The 19,147-nt window shown below is 46.6% G+C and overlaps 1 protein-coding gene across 1 annotated transcript in view; it reads left to right on the forward strand.

Annotated features, from left to right (window-relative positions):
- Positions 1-19,147, forward strand: part of LOC103184811 (notch receptor 2) — a 68,488-nt gene that overhangs the window by 20,582 nt on the left and 28,759 nt on the right. The window contains exons 3-10 of the mRNA XM_042334906.1: positions 7,410-7,672; positions 8,165-8,503; positions 9,800-9,922; positions 10,539-10,772; positions 11,727-11,882; positions 13,125-13,310; positions 14,681-14,794; positions 17,867-17,980. Of these exons, the coding sequence (XP_042190840.1) occupies positions 7,410-7,672; positions 8,165-8,503; positions 9,800-9,922; positions 10,539-10,772; positions 11,727-11,882; positions 13,125-13,310; positions 14,681-14,794; positions 17,867-17,980 (1,529 nt within the window). The remainder of the gene's footprint in view (positions 1-7,409; positions 7,673-8,164; positions 8,504-9,799; positions 9,923-10,538; positions 10,773-11,726; positions 11,883-13,124; positions 13,311-14,680; positions 14,795-17,866; positions 17,981-19,147) is intronic.

Here is a 19,147-nt window from a genome sequence, read left to right on the forward strand (position 1 = left end):
ATAGCTTGATGCTACAGTAAAGTTAGTATTGTGTAAGGACAAACTCAAATGGGCCGAGGAGCTCTCTTCGCTCAAGTTGGTCTCTTGATCTTGTGACTGAATCTGCCACAGCTTGGTAACAGACTTTGGTTCCCGTGAGTTGGGATGGGGTCAGTTTTGAAGCATTGGGCCGCAGACCACTGGGTGGGGCAGGACAGTGGAAAGTGAACAGTACCCAACTGTTCTGAGATGTGCTTTGACATAAGGCGCTGTAACAATGCAGTTGTATCTTCTGTTTACAGCCACAGTCACTGATAGCATCTTGGTACCTGAAATTAGCATTAACAAGTAATTGGAGTCAACATGAAGTTACTTCAATCTCCCGGAATAAATAAAACTTTGCGGAAAGTGAATTTATTAAACAGAGAGCAGCCTGCCTTGTGTGCTGCTGTCTTTTAGTAGCTTTGATCTCTGCTTGAGCTTGTTCTGTTTGCTTTAAATATGAATTGAGTTAAGTGTTGGCTGACTTCTGCAACCTCGTGCTTGGTGAAATTGTTGGACAGCAGCAGCAAGTTTATCGTTGCTGGACAGACTGAAGTGTGCATACATGTACGTGCGTGTGTGGGTGGGTGGGTGTTTTCTGTGGGAGAGGGAGATTGCTGCATTAAAGTATTGAATGTAGTGTGTACAGTGTATGTGTAGTTACGGGACTGACTGGTGTGTGCAAGCGCTTTTAGTGCTCCGAGACACTGCGTGGCGTGTAAAGGGCGCTATATAAATGCAAGCTGTTGCAATGGTGGTGTGCGCGTGTACTGTCCAGCACCTTGGATGTCCTCCCGACGGGAAAGGGGGTATACAAATGTAGTTTGTTGTTTGTTCTGTGTGTGTGGAATTACAAGACTGACTGTAGTGTGTATGTCTGTGATTACAGTCTGACTGTAGTTTGTACGCTGCCTGTGTTTACAACGCAGACCAGGATTTGAACCTCTGGTATGTCTCACAAAGACATACTGAGCTGCACCTTTTTGCAGGACTAGGTGGGTGATTATGTCGAGAAAAAAATCCGACCCATTGATATGAACTTCAGTGCTGTCTGCTGGGGGTTGATGATGACAGGAGTTGGAATGCAGTCTGACCCGCTGCCAGGTGAACAGGGCGGGAATCAGCACAGCAGACACTATCATTCACCTCACCTCCATTCTGGGCTGTTTTGAGGCTTAGTGCCTGTCAGTGCAGTGCTGCGTCTCTGCCAAATGGGGTTCAGCCTGGCCAATTGACTTAACAACCGGGTTTTTACTTACTGCTAGATAAACAGGTGCGTGAAGTAAGGAGACCTGCCTAAGGCTTTGCCCTGCCCGGGAATCAAACCCAGGTCCTCTCGCTTGCAAGACGAGCGCGTTAACCATTATGCTGCAGGACTGATGTCCAGGGTGGCTCTGTGGTGACTTCATGAGGAGCAGCTCAGTCAGTCTTTGGCCTGGAATGCCGACACAGCGTGGCCATACAGCGGAGGAGGGCAGCACAAGGCTTCCATGGTAACTGAGCTGTGCGAGAGGGAAGCTGGTGATGGCTCCCTGTGCATTTCTGTGAGGAGCTGAGGCAGTGGTAATCTTATTTACTGTACGGCTACGCCTTTGGCTGGAGGCCCGGAGAGGGATGGCTTCTCCCCCGATCCTCCCAGTGCCCGAGGGAGTTTCTGTTTGTTTCGCAAAGGGTAGTGAAGCCGGCAGTGATTTCCTAAAGATAACAAGTGGCGCTTTATTTTTTCAATATAGAACGAGATATATCCTTCAAATTCAACTTTCCTATGGGAAAGAGAAAAATCACCTCACCCATTCCCCCCTCCGTTACCAGTTATTGCTTTCTGTAAGTTATCTCTGATTTTTTTTTCCATCTGACACCCGTGTGGAATGTGTTAGCAATGCTACTGAGACTCTGCTCAGTTGTGATTTTTCTGGCTGGTCGGTCAAACACAGGGTGTGACGTGAACCCAGGGTTTCTGTCTCCCAGGCAGGAGCTCAGAACTGAGTCCCAATCCTGTCCTTGTCACACTCACACTGGTACTTTCCAGCAGGGGTCACTGCCTCGTGAGCAGCATTACTGGGTCATCGTTTTTATTCCTTGAGATAGCTCCTCTCTCCTGTGTATGTGTGTGTGTGTTTCAATCTTGCTCTCTCTATATCTCTCTTTCCTCTCCCATGCAACTCTCTCTCTTTATATTTCTCTCTCATTGTGTGTGTGTATATATATATATATATATTATATTTTTTCCCCCCTTGTCTTTTTCTTCCTTTCTCTGTCTGCTTTCTCCCTATGTTGTGTGTGTGTTTGTGTGTGCGGCTCTCTCTTTCTTTCTGTCTCTGTCTTCCGCCTTTCTACCTACCTCCTTCCCTTGTCTATTTTATCTATTTTTCTCTGTTTCTCTGTCTTTCTACTTTCTACCTGCTTCCCTCCCTACCTTGTATGTGTTCCTCTGGGGCAGGGTCTCTTGCATACACACACACACACACTCTCTCTCTCCTGTACATCCGACATCTTACTGTTTCAATTTAAGGAATGGCTGAGTTGGCAGTGAGTGCAGAGGAAGGAGATGGAGGCTGCAGTGAAAGATACAAAATTCCCATTCCCACAGAAAGATTAATTCACTGCGAGTGTGGGGGGAAAAGCAAGAAAATAGACTTCTTGTTGAAGTGAACCCAGCGTGAGACAACTTAGCCGTTCACTGGAAATTTGTGTTGACTGCTGCCCTTCACAATAAAGTTGGATCACAGAGAATGTGTGGAGTCGGTATTATTTCCCTGATCGATTCCTAAAGTAGCATTCCCCCAACTCACACATACCTAGAGAAACATTCCTCTTAACTCTATCATGAGTATTTAGAGTAATGTAATACAAAATTACATTTGTATAGCACCTTTTACGTTGGGAGTGATAATACCTCCCCATAAGGAGGTATTACCACTATAGTGTAGCAGTTGGTGCCATTGACTCACAAGCAAGAGGACCTGGGTTTGATGTCTGGGTGGGGTGAAACCTTAGGCAAGTTTCTTGACTCCCCATGCCTCTGTTTACCGAGCAGTAAGTAGGAACCCGGTTGCTAGTCGCTTAGTGGATCGCTTTCTGGATGGTTTGTTGGACACTGCTGTGCGCCATTGGCTTCTGTATTTTGCCTACAAAATAGTCAATTCACTTTACATTGACATTACATTGCTCTACATATATTCTGTGAAGAACTTTGAGATGTCTCAACGATATGCTAAGACGCTATATCAAATTGCCAGGATTATTAGTTTATTATTATTATCTCTCATATGTACTCAGAGTAATACTCTCATTAACTTGTGCTTCTCTCTTCATCGCTCCCCTCTCTGGTCCTCAATCCCAGCTGTTATCTTTAATAGGCTGAATTCATTCCCATTTGCAAAGAGCCAGGTTTGATAAGTTCTGTGTCAGGAGGTTTGGGGTTTGAGCCCTGTTTTTTAAAAAAAAACATTGCATTTGGTTTAGTGCTTCTTACGTTGGGAGACTGCCTACAGCAAATCCTGTGAAGTACAGCACTTTGTGTTTTGTACTTGGAATACAGCAGCTAATTTGCACACAGCAGTATCCCAGAAACAGCCATGGAGTGAGTGACCAATATTATTTGAGGGATTGTTGGCCAGGACATGAGGAGAAACGTCCTTCTCTTTCCGAAAAATGCCATGGGATCTTTAATGTCTTCCTGAACAGGCAGCCTGGGCCTCGGTTTCACATGTTGGGCCTAAGCTCGTGGTATGGGATGACGTTCTGGGCTGAATCATTCATCTCATGGCTGTTGGTTGGATTTTGCTGGCACAGAGTGGTTGATCCACTTGCCAACAAAAACAGTCACTACAGTTTGTGGCAATTACCTGGCAAGTCCCAGCACGATAAAGCACTATATAAAAATAATTCTGAAGGTGGAAAATTGCTCTTTTTTTGATTTCCCCCAAGTGGTTTATGAAAATGACAATTTTTCATGTGTCAGTCCTGAATGTGAATTTACTCAGCTGCTTTCACAAGATGTGGGGGAGGGTGGGCAAGCAGGCAGACAAGACCCATACTCTCCAGTCATTCATCAGCAGCATCAATGAAAAGCATTTTTGTCTGTATGTGTGTCTGTTGAAGGGGGAGGGGCCATTTGCCTCTCACCATCTCACACCATACATGTCAGCTTCGTGCCGTGGTAGCACTCTCGCCTCTGAATCAGAAGGTTGTGGGTTCAAAACCTACATGGGGACATAAACTCGACATAAACTCGTGTAGTCTAAGATGATACCCCAGTGCAGTGCCCCGGGTCCTCTCGCTTGTGAGAAGAGCATTCTAACACTACGCTATGGAACTCCACAAATTCGCTGTGTCCCAGTTGTATGCCTGTGGTGTGGATGTGTTGGGGAGGTCTTCTCCGGTCTGCTTACCAAGTGTGTTTCAACACCTGTAAGATGGCTTGGCTTAGCTCAGCTCTCCCTGGAGAGGGTAGCTGGATCCTTAGCTAAGTGAGCAGTGCCCCAGGCCAGACTGAGCTGATGAGGGCTGGAGATTGCTTGACAGATGTGTTCTGGAGAATGCGGGAATGTGAGAGCAGCAGGTGGCTCATAGACCCATTGTACGGAGTGTGTGAGTGCTGAATGGGACCAGCCCTGCAGCGATAATAATAATAATCCTTGCATTTGATATATTGCCTTCTACATTGGGTGTACGTCCCAAAGCTCTTCCGAGGATTTACTGTGAAGTAGAATGACTGACTTTGTGGGCATACAGCAGCCAATTTGCACACAGCAGTGTCCCATAAACAGCAATGGGGTGAGTGATCAATTTAATTTGGTGGATTGTTGGCCAGGACACCAGGAGATAGAAACTCCCTTCTCTTTTCATATAGTGCCGTGAGATCTTTAACATCAACCTGATCTTTAACATCAACAGACGTCTCAGTTTAACATCTCATCCGAAGGACGGCACCTCCGACAATATTGCGCTCCCCCAGCACTGCATTAGAGTGTCAACTTAAGACCGTGTGAGTCCTCTGACTCGGAGGCGAGAGCCAAGCTGATACACTATACCCAATCCCGTGCGTAATTGGCTGCTGCAATTTGACAACAAAATACAGTCACTCCAGTTTGCAATATACTCTGTGAAGTGCTTTGAGGCATCTCAGTGATGTGATAAGATGCTATACCAAATGCAAGGATTATTGTCCATGTCCAATTAATCTCTGAAACCTCTGCTCATTGTATCCAGCATTAAATCTCCATCTGGCGAACAACTGTGAACAGAGTGCCAAATGCAACTGGCTGGAGGGGTTGCTTGCCAGTTGGATCTTGCCTGTGGTTGGCGTCTCTCTCCGCTCTACTAACGTCTGGCTCTTCTGTTGCTGTTGATTCTTTGACCGGATTGCTGTGGCATCGTGTTTGTGCCGCACACACAGCATCCTCTGCCACCCAGAATGGCCCACAGCCTCGCCAGTGGGGAGGATGAGTCAATCGGGCTGCATGCATTCCAGTCATCGCCCTGACATCAACACACACACACAGGCGGAGGGGCTGTGGGGCGCCATCAGGACTGGGAACGCCAACTGATTTTGATTTTCCCATTCCCGGGGAGGTGTGCCACAGATGACAATTGTGCTGCCTCAAACTGCTAACTCAGCATTAATTGGGATTTGAATCTGCAGATTTCCAGTCTGGGTGGCCCTGATATTTACCAAAAAAAACTCTCATGTGATTTCTTCACCATTTCATACGGTTTCTTGTTTTCATTATGTTTTTGGACAGCCACACGGTGTGAGTGTAATGTGCTGCGTTCAGATTTTACCTCGGAGGGGAGGTTGATGTGAACACTTGGCTTGTTCACCCAGCAAGCTGTCGCTCACATGAGACACAGAAAACTATCCCATCACTTACACCCTCTAGGTCCCTGCTATGCAATTGGAGTCTTGTCTTTGGTCAGGCAGCATGTCACAAACTAACTTGCTATATGCAAACTGGCACGATCCCCCACACAACACACACACTCAAACACACATACAGTTCTGCATCCTTATCGCTGCACTTTACAGTATTTCCCATAGCATTATGGTTAGAACGTTCACCTTGCAAGCGAGAGGATCCGGGTTCAATTTGTGGCTGGGGCGAAACTTCAAGCAAGTTTCCTTATTCCACACACCTCAGTTTAACTAACAGTAAGTAGGAAACTGGTTATTAGTCGATTCGTGGATTGCTTTCTGGGGTTAACAATCACTCCAAAATAATTTTTAAAAATTGGTCACTCAATCCACGCATTGCCTCCCTTGTTTCACCCACTAATACATAGTCAATCCACTTTACACTATATTCTGTGAAGCACTTTGAGACGTGTGACGCGATAAGGTATTATATCAAATACAAAGATTATTATATCATGTGAAGCGCGTTGAGATGTCCTCCCGACATGTAGGATGTTATATAAGTTGTTGTTGTAGCTTTGCAGTTCACTGATTGGCATTTCTCTGGTCACATTTAATGGATGAAAGAAGTAAAGAGTTAGTTAGCAAAAATCTTGGAGGTGAAGTATGAAGTAGAGTGCGTTTGCACAGAACATTTTGATCTCCGAACCTCCAAAGCCCCAACATCTGCCAGGAATCTTCTGCCATTTGGGTGGAGATGAGAAATTTTTACAGGGAGGGAAGGAGGGGGATTTGAATCTGCTGTTGGCACTACACACACTTTGCACTTTAGCAAATTTACTTTTAAGCTAAACTTCTGAAGTGCGAAGACTTGAGAGAGAGAAGTGTGCGGGCGGTGCGTGGCCTTCTGACCTCCCTAACGATACTTAATATAGGTAAATAAACAGGTCTATGTGCACTTCACGAAAGATGCACCTAAGTGGACCACACAAAGCGTTACACATCTCTCAGTGCTGTTTGGTATCTGATTGTGGCCTCAATCAAGGTAGCCATCTTTGTTGTCGTCCCCCTCCCCCTTTCCCAAAGCCTCCCTGGGAGAATAATCATAACAATAATAATCCTTGCATTTGATATAGTGGCTTATCATATCGTCGAGATGTCTCAAAGTGCTTCACAGGATACACTGTAAAGCGAATTTTTGACTGTATTTTGTGGGCGAATGTGCCAAGGCTCGGCTTAGACAGGATCAGAAGCTTGTAACATGGTTTAGAAGTACAAACCCTGCATTGTATCAGCCCATGCTGAGGAGCCAACGAGCTAGGGTGTCATTCATGGTTGTCATTCTTTCTTATTGCAAGTCATTTACGGTGATCCTGACCCACTGACGTTAGAGAGTCTTGTGCTTGGTGTGCGGGTTTGAACAATGAACCCTCCCACCTCCCACGCTCTCTTCAATACTATTGCTGAGCAGGGAGTGAAAACATCTGTGCTGTGAACTCTAAAATCAAAAACTCCTCTTTCCTTCCTGCAGATGTGGAGCTGGATTTGTGGGCGAGTATTGTCAGTACCCTAATCCCTGCCGGATCCCAGCCTGCCTGAACGGAGGCACGTGCAGTGTGCTGTACGCCGGAAGCCAAGTACAGAGCACGTGCACTTGTGCTTTGGGATTTTCCGGTGAGCGCTGTGAGACTGCCATCCCCAGCGCTTGCTCCAGCAAACCCTGCCAGAACCAAGCCACCTGCCGCCTCCTCTCCCTGGAGCGATATGAGTGCGTCTGCCAGCAAGGATGGACAGGTGAGGAGAGACGTTTTCTGATCAGCTTTGTATATGGTTATTCACAAAGTCCTGTTATACCCAGTTGTTTTTCCCTCCAGTGCGATGACCAACATCTGAAACATGTGGAAGAATGATGATAATGGTACTGTGTTTGGAAGAACTTAATTGTATTCAGTACACGTGTTTAACTGCATTTATATCCAGAGGATCGGTGTGAATGAGCCCCATCGTTATCATAACAGATAACGATCCATCTCCATGTTTGGTGCCACATCTTCCATAACATGGATGGAGCGAGTGAGGAGGAAGATTACTGGTGTCAGACATTGTTACTTACACTCGACAATTCTGCAACAGAAAATAAAAATTATTGTAAGAAAAAAAAGGGGGGTTAACAGGATGTTGGAAAAGTTTCACGGGCCGGATGAAATCATCCGCCATGGCAACTGTGGCTCTCGGGCCAAAAGTTGAACCACCCTGCTCTGATCATTCTCGTTAACTTTTCCACAGGTAAGACCTGCCAGCGAGTGGATGCCTGCTCCTCGCAACCCTGCCTCCATGGAGCGACGTGTGGCAATTCTGGGAGCCGCTACACGTGCGCCTGTACACCTGGCTACACTGGCTCCTCCTGCCAGACAGACGTGGATGAATGTGTGGCCGGGAACCTGTGCCAGAACGGGGGCACGTGTGAGAACGTGCCCGGTTCCTACCATTGCCATTGCCAGGCGGGCTTTACCGGTGGCAACTGCGAGAGTGTTTACGTGCCCTGCTCACCGTCACCCTGCACCAATGGAGGCACCTGCCGCCCAACCAATGATGACCTAGCCTACGAGTGTAACTGCCTGCCAGGTACAGGAAAGTACAGGATATCACACACAGCTTCCCCCCCATTCCCTGCCCAACACACACACACAGACCACACCACACACATACATTCACACATACACACACTACCCCCCTGCCCAACACACACAAACACACGCTACACACACACACACACACTGTTCCCCTGCCCAACACGCACAGACTCGCACCTTTCCCCGAAGCACACACACACGCACATACACGTATGCACGCACACATATACACACATACACATACACCACATTGCTCCCCCAGCCCAACACACAAACACACGGCTCCCCACCCCCATATAAACACACGCACATGCACCATGTTTGTATGCAAACGGACATAGCCCGCCCTTTTCCTTCACGCACTCCACACACACACACAACCAGAAATCAGAGAAATATATTGATCTGAAAGAAGCTATTCAGCAAATTGTGCCTGGCTCACACAAATACCCACGCCCCAAAACTCATGTGGGTGCGGTTGCCACCCTCAAGTCTGTCTGAGCACCACTATTTCACGCTTGTCATGAACCTTTTCCACTTGCTTGCTTGTGGCTCATGCTTGTGCTTGTGTATAAAATGGTGCTTATCTGGCTCAGGATCCTGGCCAGGAAACACACTTTGTCAATGAGGAAACGTTTAAACTCAAATACTGGCGAATTACTTTAAACAATTACCTGGATTACTAGTCTCCCTTGACATTATTAGCTTTACTGTAAGGTCAATTAGGAGCTCGCAGACAGACTAGGCAAGATGCGTTCTGGAGGGAAAGGGTGTGTAGGAAGCAGGCCCTTGTCATGTTCCAGGATGTACGGAGCTTTAAAGAAAACAAGCCTCTTGGAAGTTGTACAAACGGATATTCCGAGACTGGGTGTGATTAGCTGCACTAAGTCAGCAATTAATAAACTGCCTTTAGTACAAGCAGCATTACAGAGTGACACAGATTTCAATTGGGCCCTTATAATCATAATAATAATAAATAATAATAATAACGATAGACCAGATATTTTCATAAATAACCAAATTGATTGTACATGTATTATTGTATGGCTATCCCAAGTGATTACAGTGTGAAAATTAATGGACTAGAGAAAATCAGGAAATACAGTCAACCTCACTTAAGTTGTATCAGTTGGGACCATACATTTAATATGGCTTCTGCAAAGTCTGAGTTATGTCAAAGAGACAGTCTTGGTGTTTTGGGATTGGGATAAATTTGTCAGGCAGTCACACGAAGACCAGGATTCCTCCTGCTAAGGCCAACACTCTTGGTTTTGTTGCACTTTGCCAGGGTTCGATGGGAAGGACTGCGAGATCAACATTGATGATTGTCCAGATCACAAGTGCAACAATGGAGGGACCTGCGTGGACGGAGTCAATACCTATAACTGTCAGTGCACTCCAGAGTGGACAGGTATGTCAGCTACCTAGGAGACAAACTAGATTAATACCTGCAATTAATGGGTTCACCGATGATGAAAGGCTGAGTAGACCTTGGTTATATTCCAAAGAACTGCAGCCTCTCCTCTCAGCAAAACACTGGCCTGCTTCACGTCCCTTGACCAGTCCACCATACCATTGCTTTCAACCCTTCCCCCTCCCACTCTTTGGAACTTCAGAGGGGAGGGGAGGAGAATTTGTTTTACCCAGAGTTGTTATGTATTATGGTTATTGTAATCTGGAATGCACTGCCTGAAAGGGTGGTGAAAGCAGATTCGATGGTAGCTTTCAAAAGGGAATTGGATAGGTACTCTGGGGTAAAAGCAGGGGAGTGGGACTAATTGAATAGCTCTTTCAAAGAGTCGACACAGGCTCAATGGGCAAAATGGCCTCCTTCTGTGCTGTAAGATTCTATGATTCATCATTGGATCCCATCCGTCTAGCTTCCGAATTCACCACAAGCCCCATCTCTTTGACCATGCTTTTGGTTGCATTTCTTCTGGATAGTGAGACTCTTAGCTATTGCCTCTGACTGTAGGAGCGCACAGAGTGAGCATCCTCTTAGGTATCTTTAACCTGTTCTCCTCCAGGTCAGTTCTGCACAGAAGACGTGGATGAGTGTCAGCTGCAGCCAAATGCTTGTCTGAATGGAGGGACCTGTTCCAACAACATTGGAGGCTATGACTGCATCTGTGTGAACGGATGGAGTGGAGATGACTGTAGTGAGAACATCGATGACTGCGCAACCACCTCCTGCATGAACGGTGCCACCTGCATTGACCGCGTTGCCTCTTTCTATTGCGAATGCCCCATTGGAAAAACAGGTAAGGAAGGGATTTTTTTTTCTGCAGGGTGTTCACAAAGTCCTGTTACCACCATATTTTTTTTTCCCTACAGCGCACTGAGCAACAACTGACACATGTGGAAGAATGATGATAATTATATTTAGAAGTTCTTAATTGTATTCAGTACAAATATTTAGATGTGTGTGAGCGCCATCATTTTCATGGCAGATAATGATCGCTATGTTCGGTGCTACATCATCCGTAACATGGATGGAGTGACGAGGAAGTTACTGGTATCAGACATTGTTACACTCGACTCATCTGCAACAGAAAATAAAAATTAATTGTAAGAAAAAAAACAATGGAGTGACAGGACTTTGTGGACATTCTGCACTTTGCAGAGGGTGTGGATGTAAGAGAACGCAAGTTTACTCACAAGGCTCTGCCAGATATTTCCATTCAGATTGCTTGCACGAGTTTATTGGGTATTAGCCAAACCAGAGTGTAACAGGAAATAATAGTCTCCCATTAATACCGATCACCCCTTCTCTTCTCCATTCCCTCAATTTCTGCTTTGTGAAGAGCTTTGTGAGGAGCTCAGTTCGGCTCAATCAGCAACACGTGTTTCTGGGTCACAAGCCCCATGCCAGAACTTGAGCTTAAGAGGTGATCCCTCAATAATCAAGTAAGATTGTTCCTCAGCTTTTAAAAAACCAAAACAATCAAAAGACAGGAGGAGATTCGAGTCTTAGGATTGAGCTCGTCTTTCATGGGCATTTTAGTTGCACTAATTACACTTCACCCACGAAGTACACAGTCGTATATGACACTTATGCTTTCCATAAGTCATATTAAATGTTACGGTTCTAGCTGATATGATTTATGCAAGTTTTACTGTATTAACCAAGTATTCTGTGAAGCGCTTTGAGACGTCTCAACAACGTATATTCAAATGCAAGGATTATTATTGTGACATTTATGGTTAATTTTCAGGTCTTCTTTGCCACTTGGATGATGCATGTGTGAGTAACCCCTGTCATGAAGGGTCTGTGTGCAACACCAACCCTCTGAAGGTCGACTACTTTTGCACTTGTCCCTCTGGCTACAGGGGCACGGCATGTGACGAGGACATAAATGAGTGCTCTCTTGGTGAGTGTCTGGATCAGGGCCAGTGATCACTGAACAGCTTACTGTCTAGCCTCAGGTTTTAGCACAAATCAATAAACCACTTTATTCTTTAGATGTACTGATTCTACAACCTACTTCTTTTTGTTACAAGTTGCGATTTGCGCAGGGGAGTGAAGCGCTCTACACTTTTTCTACCAGTGTAGGCATTGAGCTCTTACAGACGGATTTGACGTGGGTTGGATGCAGAGTAAGGGGATCTCTGCTGGTGCCAGCATTAGGCCATAGAACTCAGTAGAGCTCTCTCTTACAGCGTCTGTGAGGCACTTACCTTTTATACGCTTGCTCTCCACAAGATCACGAGAGGTGTGGTCGAAAAAAAAACATTTTTCTTCTTGTCCCTCTGGCTACAGGCACACAGCAATTCACTTTACAATATATTCTGCTTTGAGATGTCTCAACGACGTGATAAGGCACTACATCAAATGCAAGGATTATTATTATTGTAAGAGGAATTGTGTACCCATTTGGTCTGGACTGGATTGTATCAAAGAAGTAATGTGATCTGTGGTGCCAGCCAGTTCCTTTTTTGGAGTTTTTTTTAGTGTGGTTAGTTTTCCACAGAGGCCTAGCTAGGTACAAGGTTCCATCCCAAGGTCAACGAGTTATGGTGACGTATGTTGAGGGTTTGCCAACTGGGGTCACAATACCTCCCATTGTTTCTAGTTGTTGCACATCAGTGTAACCCGCTGTCTTTTCCAGTCACTGTTTTCTCTTGAGCACCACAATCACTGTGATATGAATGATTAAATTCAATCACTGCTTCACCCTGCTGCTCAGCACACTTCAGGCAGGTCATGATACACAGGCAAATGTGAAGTCCATGTGAAGTAGTGTGTTTAGTGCATATCGCCTTCCAAGAGAGAGGACCCGGGTTCGGTTTCCAGGCGGGGTGAAACTTTAGGCAAGTTTCTTTACTGTTTACCTTGCAGTAGTCTGTTGTTAGTCGATTGGTGGATCGCTTTCCGGGGTAACAATCACTCCAAAATAATGTAAAAAATTTAGTCATTCAATCCAGGACTGTTTGTGGGACACTGCTGTGTGCAATTCGCTATTGCATATCTCCCACAAGTACAGTCAATCCACATTACAATATATCTTGTTAAACGCTTTGAGACGTCTTAATGACGTGTTAAGGTGCGAGATCAAATGCAAAGATTATTATTAAAGTTCATTGCAATTGACTTTGCCTTGCGCCGCATGCAGGAGGCAACCCTTGTGAGCACGGGGGGAAGTGCGTCAACACAGATGGCTCTTTCCGCTGCGAGTGCTCGGTGGGCTACACAGGACCGCGATGCGAGACGGACATCAATGAGTGCATCTCCATGCCCTGCCAGAACGATGCCACCTGCCTGGACCAGATCGGGGAATTCAAGTGCATCTGTATGCCAGGTGAGGCTCCCGGGGTAGTAGGGTGGCCGATACATATCCTCCGGAAACCTCAACCGTTCAAAACACAGAGGGAGAAGCGAATAAAATACCATACAATTTACATTTATACAGTAAAGCTCAGTCGGGACCATAACATTTAATCAATGTGGTAAGTGTGACCTAAGGTGATGGGTCAATGTTTATCTATGCTCCCCACGATTCAATGCAGCCGGCTGGTAAGTGCGTATGTGTTGACGGGTCAGGGCGTCATTTCCCGCAGTTCAATGCAGCTGGTAAGTGCGGAAGTAGTGGAAGATAAGGGAGCGACATTATGAGTTAGGAGATAATTAATACGACTAGTCCCAAGTGGTTTCAATAGGAAACTGAATGGGACTTGGGTGAATGTACGACTTCTAAGACTTATGCAAGTTAACGCTTTTCACATCTCAGCACTTCAATACAGAAAAAAAAGAGGTATATCGGAGAGTTGATTAGGGACTCGTGTGGAGTATAAACACAACACGGACTGGTAAAGAGCTACCAAAAAAAGATTAAAAAACAGAAAAAATGCATCTTGGAGCGCTTAACAATGACAGAGCCTGATGCTGAGCCAGAGGGAGGGAGCAGATGAAGGTCTTTAGGCATGATCTGAAAATGGGGAATAAGAAGGTAAGGCTCCAGGCAGGCAGGGCGAAACCTTGGGCAAGTTTCCTTACTCCACACGCCTAATAATAATCCCTCCAAAAAACCCAAAAAACAATAATAAATTGGTCATTTTCAATCTACGACTGTTTGTGGGACATTGCTGTGCGCAATTGGCTGCCGCGTTCGCCCACAAATATACAGTCAATTCACTTTACAGTATATTCTGTGAAGCGCTTTGGGACGTCCTCCCGACGTGAAAAGCGCTATATCAAATGCAAGGATTATTATTATTATTATTAAGGCTGAGGGATTGAGCGAGAGAGTTCCAGCGTTTCAGGGTTTAGTAGCTGAAAGCACAGCCACTGATGGTGGAGGGGACAAGGGACAAGCAGGAGACCAGAGTCCAGTGCCAGCCGAGCAGAGGAGGAGGCGGGTAGTGGGTGGGAGAGTAAGCAAGTCAAGAGAGGTAGAGAGGTGCCAGGGCATGAAGAGATTTGTAGACTAGTATAGTATGAGGATCTTGAAGTCAATTTGTCAATGAAGTCAAAGTCAAGGACTGGGGTGATGGGGGTATGGAGTTTAGTATGTGTGTTAGGGAGGCAGTGGTGCCTGGCGAGGAACTGGAGGTTACGTGTGGGCAAACACCAAAAACGTTGTTTATAAATCTGCAGACAGTTTTGCGAATTTATTTTTAAAAACAGCTTCTCGCCAAAACACTTCTTAAGGTGTAATTTTTCTGCCGCCAGGGTTCATGGGAATGCACTGCGAGATGGACATCAACGAGTGTGAAAGCCACCCGTGTCTGAACAGCGGGGTGTGCAAGGACGAAGTGAACCGCTTTGTGTGTGACTGTCCCCCTGGTGAGTGTCGCTCTCAGCAGAAGATGTCAAAGGCTTCTCTGATTCGTGATCTGTCAATTGTAAAACACTCACCACTCTGAGTAGCTGCTGCCAACATTCAAGATTCTAAAATTATTATTAATAATCATTAATAATTATTATTGAATATTAATAAATAATAAATCATTGTATTTCATATAGGAGTTTAGTGTGGGTTGGGGAGAGGGACGGAGGTTGTTGGATGGGGAATTAACCCCCGTGGCTCCTGGCTTTTATCACAAGGTCTTTCCTAAACCGATTCTCATGTGCTCCCAAAGCTGTCTCTCGAGTTCACTAACCTGTGCTTGCAGTGTGATCCTGTGAAACCCAGACTGAGAATGAAAAAAAACACACACCTACCTCTATTTTGTAGGCAGACGCAGCAGCCAATTTGCACACAGCGATGGCCCATAGATCTGAGTAGACTAGATAGCTGCATTGTCCAAGGTGCAGGGTCCATGTAGATAGCTGCATTGTCCTCCTTACTTTGAGCAGAGAGACGACCCATCTGCGTAAGTGTGAATATTTCTGCGGCCCGTGTGCACACAGCTTCGAAGGCAATGTTGCCACCCACCCACCCCTTCATTAACAGGACTCCTTCCAATAACAGGTAACACAGCACTTCTTCCCCAGTATAGTCTATCCTCTCCCACCCTCCATGTATAACGGGTTCTCTTGCCCCCCCCACCCGCTCGATAATTCTGCCTCTTCTCTACCCCCTCGCATAGATACAGCACTCTCCCACCCACCACCCCGGATCTCGAGCCCCACACCCCCCCCCACCACACACACACACTGCACCCCACCACCACATTGCACTCTCCCCCCGCCGCCCAAAATAGTAAGGATATCCCCTCCCCCCCGTGGCACAGATTGCTTTGATAGTGCTGCTTTTGCCGTAACCCTGTCATTTTTCTGACTGTAATTAATAATAAATTATTCAGACAAGGGATTTGCTTGGCCCCTGAACAATGGGCTTCAGTGTGCTTTCATACCCGGCCGCGCTGCCTGACAATCAACAAGTCCTTTCCAATGAAGCGGGTTTGCAGCCCGTTGTGACTGACTGCTTGTGACAGGACCTATTCTCCCCACTTAATCCATCAGCGCTGCTCAAGAGGCAGCCCCAGCACAGGAGCCCTGCCTGCTCGGAATACCAATAGGCTTTGACCTTGCCTCATTGCGTTAATGTGGTGGGCGGTGGGGGGAGAGAGCAATGAAATCATCAGAGGCCACTTTTGCTGCACATAATCAGAGCAGTGTTTCATTGTTAGTTGGATTTCCTTTCCTCCCGCCCCCTGCGCTCTGCATTCCCTGTTAGGATTTCCTTTTCCTCCACTCTCCCCCCACCCTCATCACACATAACACACGCATACACAAACCACACACACACACACTACCTTCTCCACACACTCACGCACACTTCGCACACCACACACATTCCACACACGCACACCACCCATAACCACACACACAAAAACATGCACACTATCTCCTCCACACACTAAAAATTGCCCTTGTGAAAGAAGGCAAATTTCATTAACCTTTAACATGTAATCTTGACAATTTCAACCCCCCTACCTCCGTCGTGGAGGAAGGGAAAGATATTGAAAGTTCCTCCCCAATAGTCAGTCACTGGAATTGTGCTTAGAGGAGTCTCTCACTGCACCAATGGATTCGTTTAGAGAATGGACTGATTTTTTTTAGATCTTTTCAGCCATCATGTTTTGATTATTTTCTTTCCTCAGTGAGCCCCGACAGATCAATCCACAGATCACCTTGAATGTGTTCTCCCCCCATCCCCTCACTGCCCCCATTCCCTCACACCCCCCACTGCTAACTTTCTAAATAGAGCAGACTGTTCTCATCTCATCGGGTTGATCTGTGCCACATTAAGGCAGGGGGTGGAAGGGTGAACAACAAAAATTGGATGTGAGTCCTTTTGTGTCCAGCTTGTGGAGTATTAACACCACAAGTTTCTTGAATCCATTGCTGACTCTGGCTTTCTGAGTGATTCGTTAGCCAGTGGTGTTTGCTGTATTTCATTGTTACAATAACATTTTGAACTTCTGATGGCAGCTGCTCAACTTCGGGGTGTTGTTCCCCTAATACTCGTGTGAACACCCCCCCCCCTCCACCTCTACGTTACCTTCAGACTTGACATCTTCAATGCCTTCCTTGCCCAGCTCATCCAAAAAAACAGGGAAACCCGGGTTCGATTCCCGGGTGGGGCAAAACCTTAGGCAAGTTTCCTTACTCCAAACACCTCTGTTGACCGAGCAGTAAGTAAGACCTTAGTTGTTACTCGATTGGTGGATCGCTTTCCAGGAGTAATAATCCCTCAAAAAAGAATTTGGTGACAGCACAGCAATTCAAATGAACTCCGTGTCTCTATCCCTCTGCCTCTTTATCTATCTTTAAATCCCACTTTAAGACAGTCCTCTTTGACTTGGCGTTCAACCACTGTGGGAATAATAAAAATAATAATAAACTTTACATTTACTACTGTGCCTTATCACATTGGAAAGACATCTCAAAATGCTTCACAGGATATACTGTGATATTCAGCCTGGTTCATCAGCAGGATTTGGAGGAGCAAACCTAGGGCAGGGATTCTTCCCACTCAGCTCTTGTTAACTCTGCAAGGCAAATCCCCAATAGGTAGCATGATCCAAGTTGGTCAAGCAGTAGGAAAGCTTGCTAGACAGCAATATCAATGGCAACCTTTGCAGTTTTAGCTGGTTAAACTCCAGATGTTACTCCAACGCATGCTCTGGGGTCCTCAAGCCTTGCCAATCTGTGCCTAATACTCTTCAAAATTATGTAAGCAGGATGCATCTCTCCAGGGAGAGAGTGCGCAGCCCATTCCAGAATCGTGAATTTCCATGTGTAGTGGAACATGTGGTTTGGATAACTATTTGGCACGGTGATGGGTTTCCACGTGTGTCAGATGCCTGGCTTCACTTTTTGCAAAGAGCATTCTGTGTGGTGTGAGCAGCGTGGTTATAGTGTGAGGGATTTGGGGACCAGCTGATTGTTTTGTTTCTCACACCATAGGTTTTGCAGGGACCACATGCCAGATCGATGTGGATGAGTGTGCCAGCACGCCCTGCCTGAACGGAGCCAAGTGCATTGATCGCCCAAACGCGTTTGAGTGCACATGCAGTGAAGGTAAAAACAACAACAAAATTACATTTGTAAACCGCCTTTCACGTTGGGAGGATGTCCCAAGGCGCTGGACAGACAGAGTTACGGACCCGAGCTGAAGGTCGGGGTGAGGGAGTGGAGGAGCAGTGAGATAAAAAGCACGGTTGAAGAGGAGGGTCTTTAGGCGGGTCTTGGTGAGGGAGGAGGCGAGACGGAGGGACTGCGGGATGGAGTTCCAGTGGTGGGGGCAGAGTTGGGGAAGGCCCGCCCTCCGATAGTGGGGCGAGCAAGGCGGGGGACATGAATCAGGCTGGAGCCCGCTGAAAGGAGGGAGCAAACAGGGTGGTCGGGGGTTAGGAGGTCGGAGAGGTAGGGGGGAAGCAAGACTGTGGAGGACTTTGAAGATGAGGACCAGGATCTTGAACTGTATCCTCTGTGGGATGGGAAGCCAGTGGAGTTGGGCGAGGATGGGGGTGATAGGGTCGCGGAACCTAGTGCAGGAGAGGGCATGGGCTGCAGTTCTAGATGATCTGCAGCCTGTGGAGGGAGAAGTTGGGGAGGGGGATAAGCAGTGAGTTTGCATAGTCGAGCCTTGATGTAATGAAGGCGTTTTTGAGAGTTTCGGTGGCCTATGTGTGAGACCGTGTCGGGGCCAGGTGACGTTATTGAGGTGGGGGAAGGCAGAGTTGGTCATGGCCAGATGTGGGGTAGAAAGGATAATTGAGGGTCAAACAAGACCCCAAGGTTCTGGACTGACTTAGCAAGGTGGCGTGTTCAACCATGGATGGTGATGCTGTCGGTGCCTGAGGTGAGGAAGTGCTGACGGGAGCCAATCAGGAGAGCCTCAGTCTTGTTGACGTTCAACTGAAGAAAGTTAGCTCTCATCTAGGACTTGATGTCTGACAGACATTCTTTCAGCACAGCAGTGGTCCTGGAGCTCAGAGTGGAGGCAGAGAGGTAGAGTTGGGTATCATCCGCATACATGTGGAAGTTGACCCCATATCTGCAGATGATGTCACCAAGAGGGAACTTATAGATATTGAAGAGGAGGGGACCAAGGATAGAGCCCTAAGGAACGCCGAACAAGACGGTCCAGGGGCTAGAGGAGAAGCCATTTGAGGAAATGAAGTGCAGATGATGAAAACCTTAAGGAGAGAGTGGGTCCTGTGTGTGTGGGGGGGAGTGTCTGGC

Source organism: Callorhinchus milii, unplaced genomic scaffold (genome assembly GCF_018977255.1).
Source record: "Callorhinchus milii isolate IMCB2004 unplaced genomic scaffold, IMCB_Cmil_1.0 Scaffold5, whole genome shotgun sequence".
Lineage (NCBI taxonomy): Eukaryota > Metazoa > Chordata > Chondrichthyes > Chimaeriformes > Callorhinchidae > Callorhinchus > Callorhinchus milii.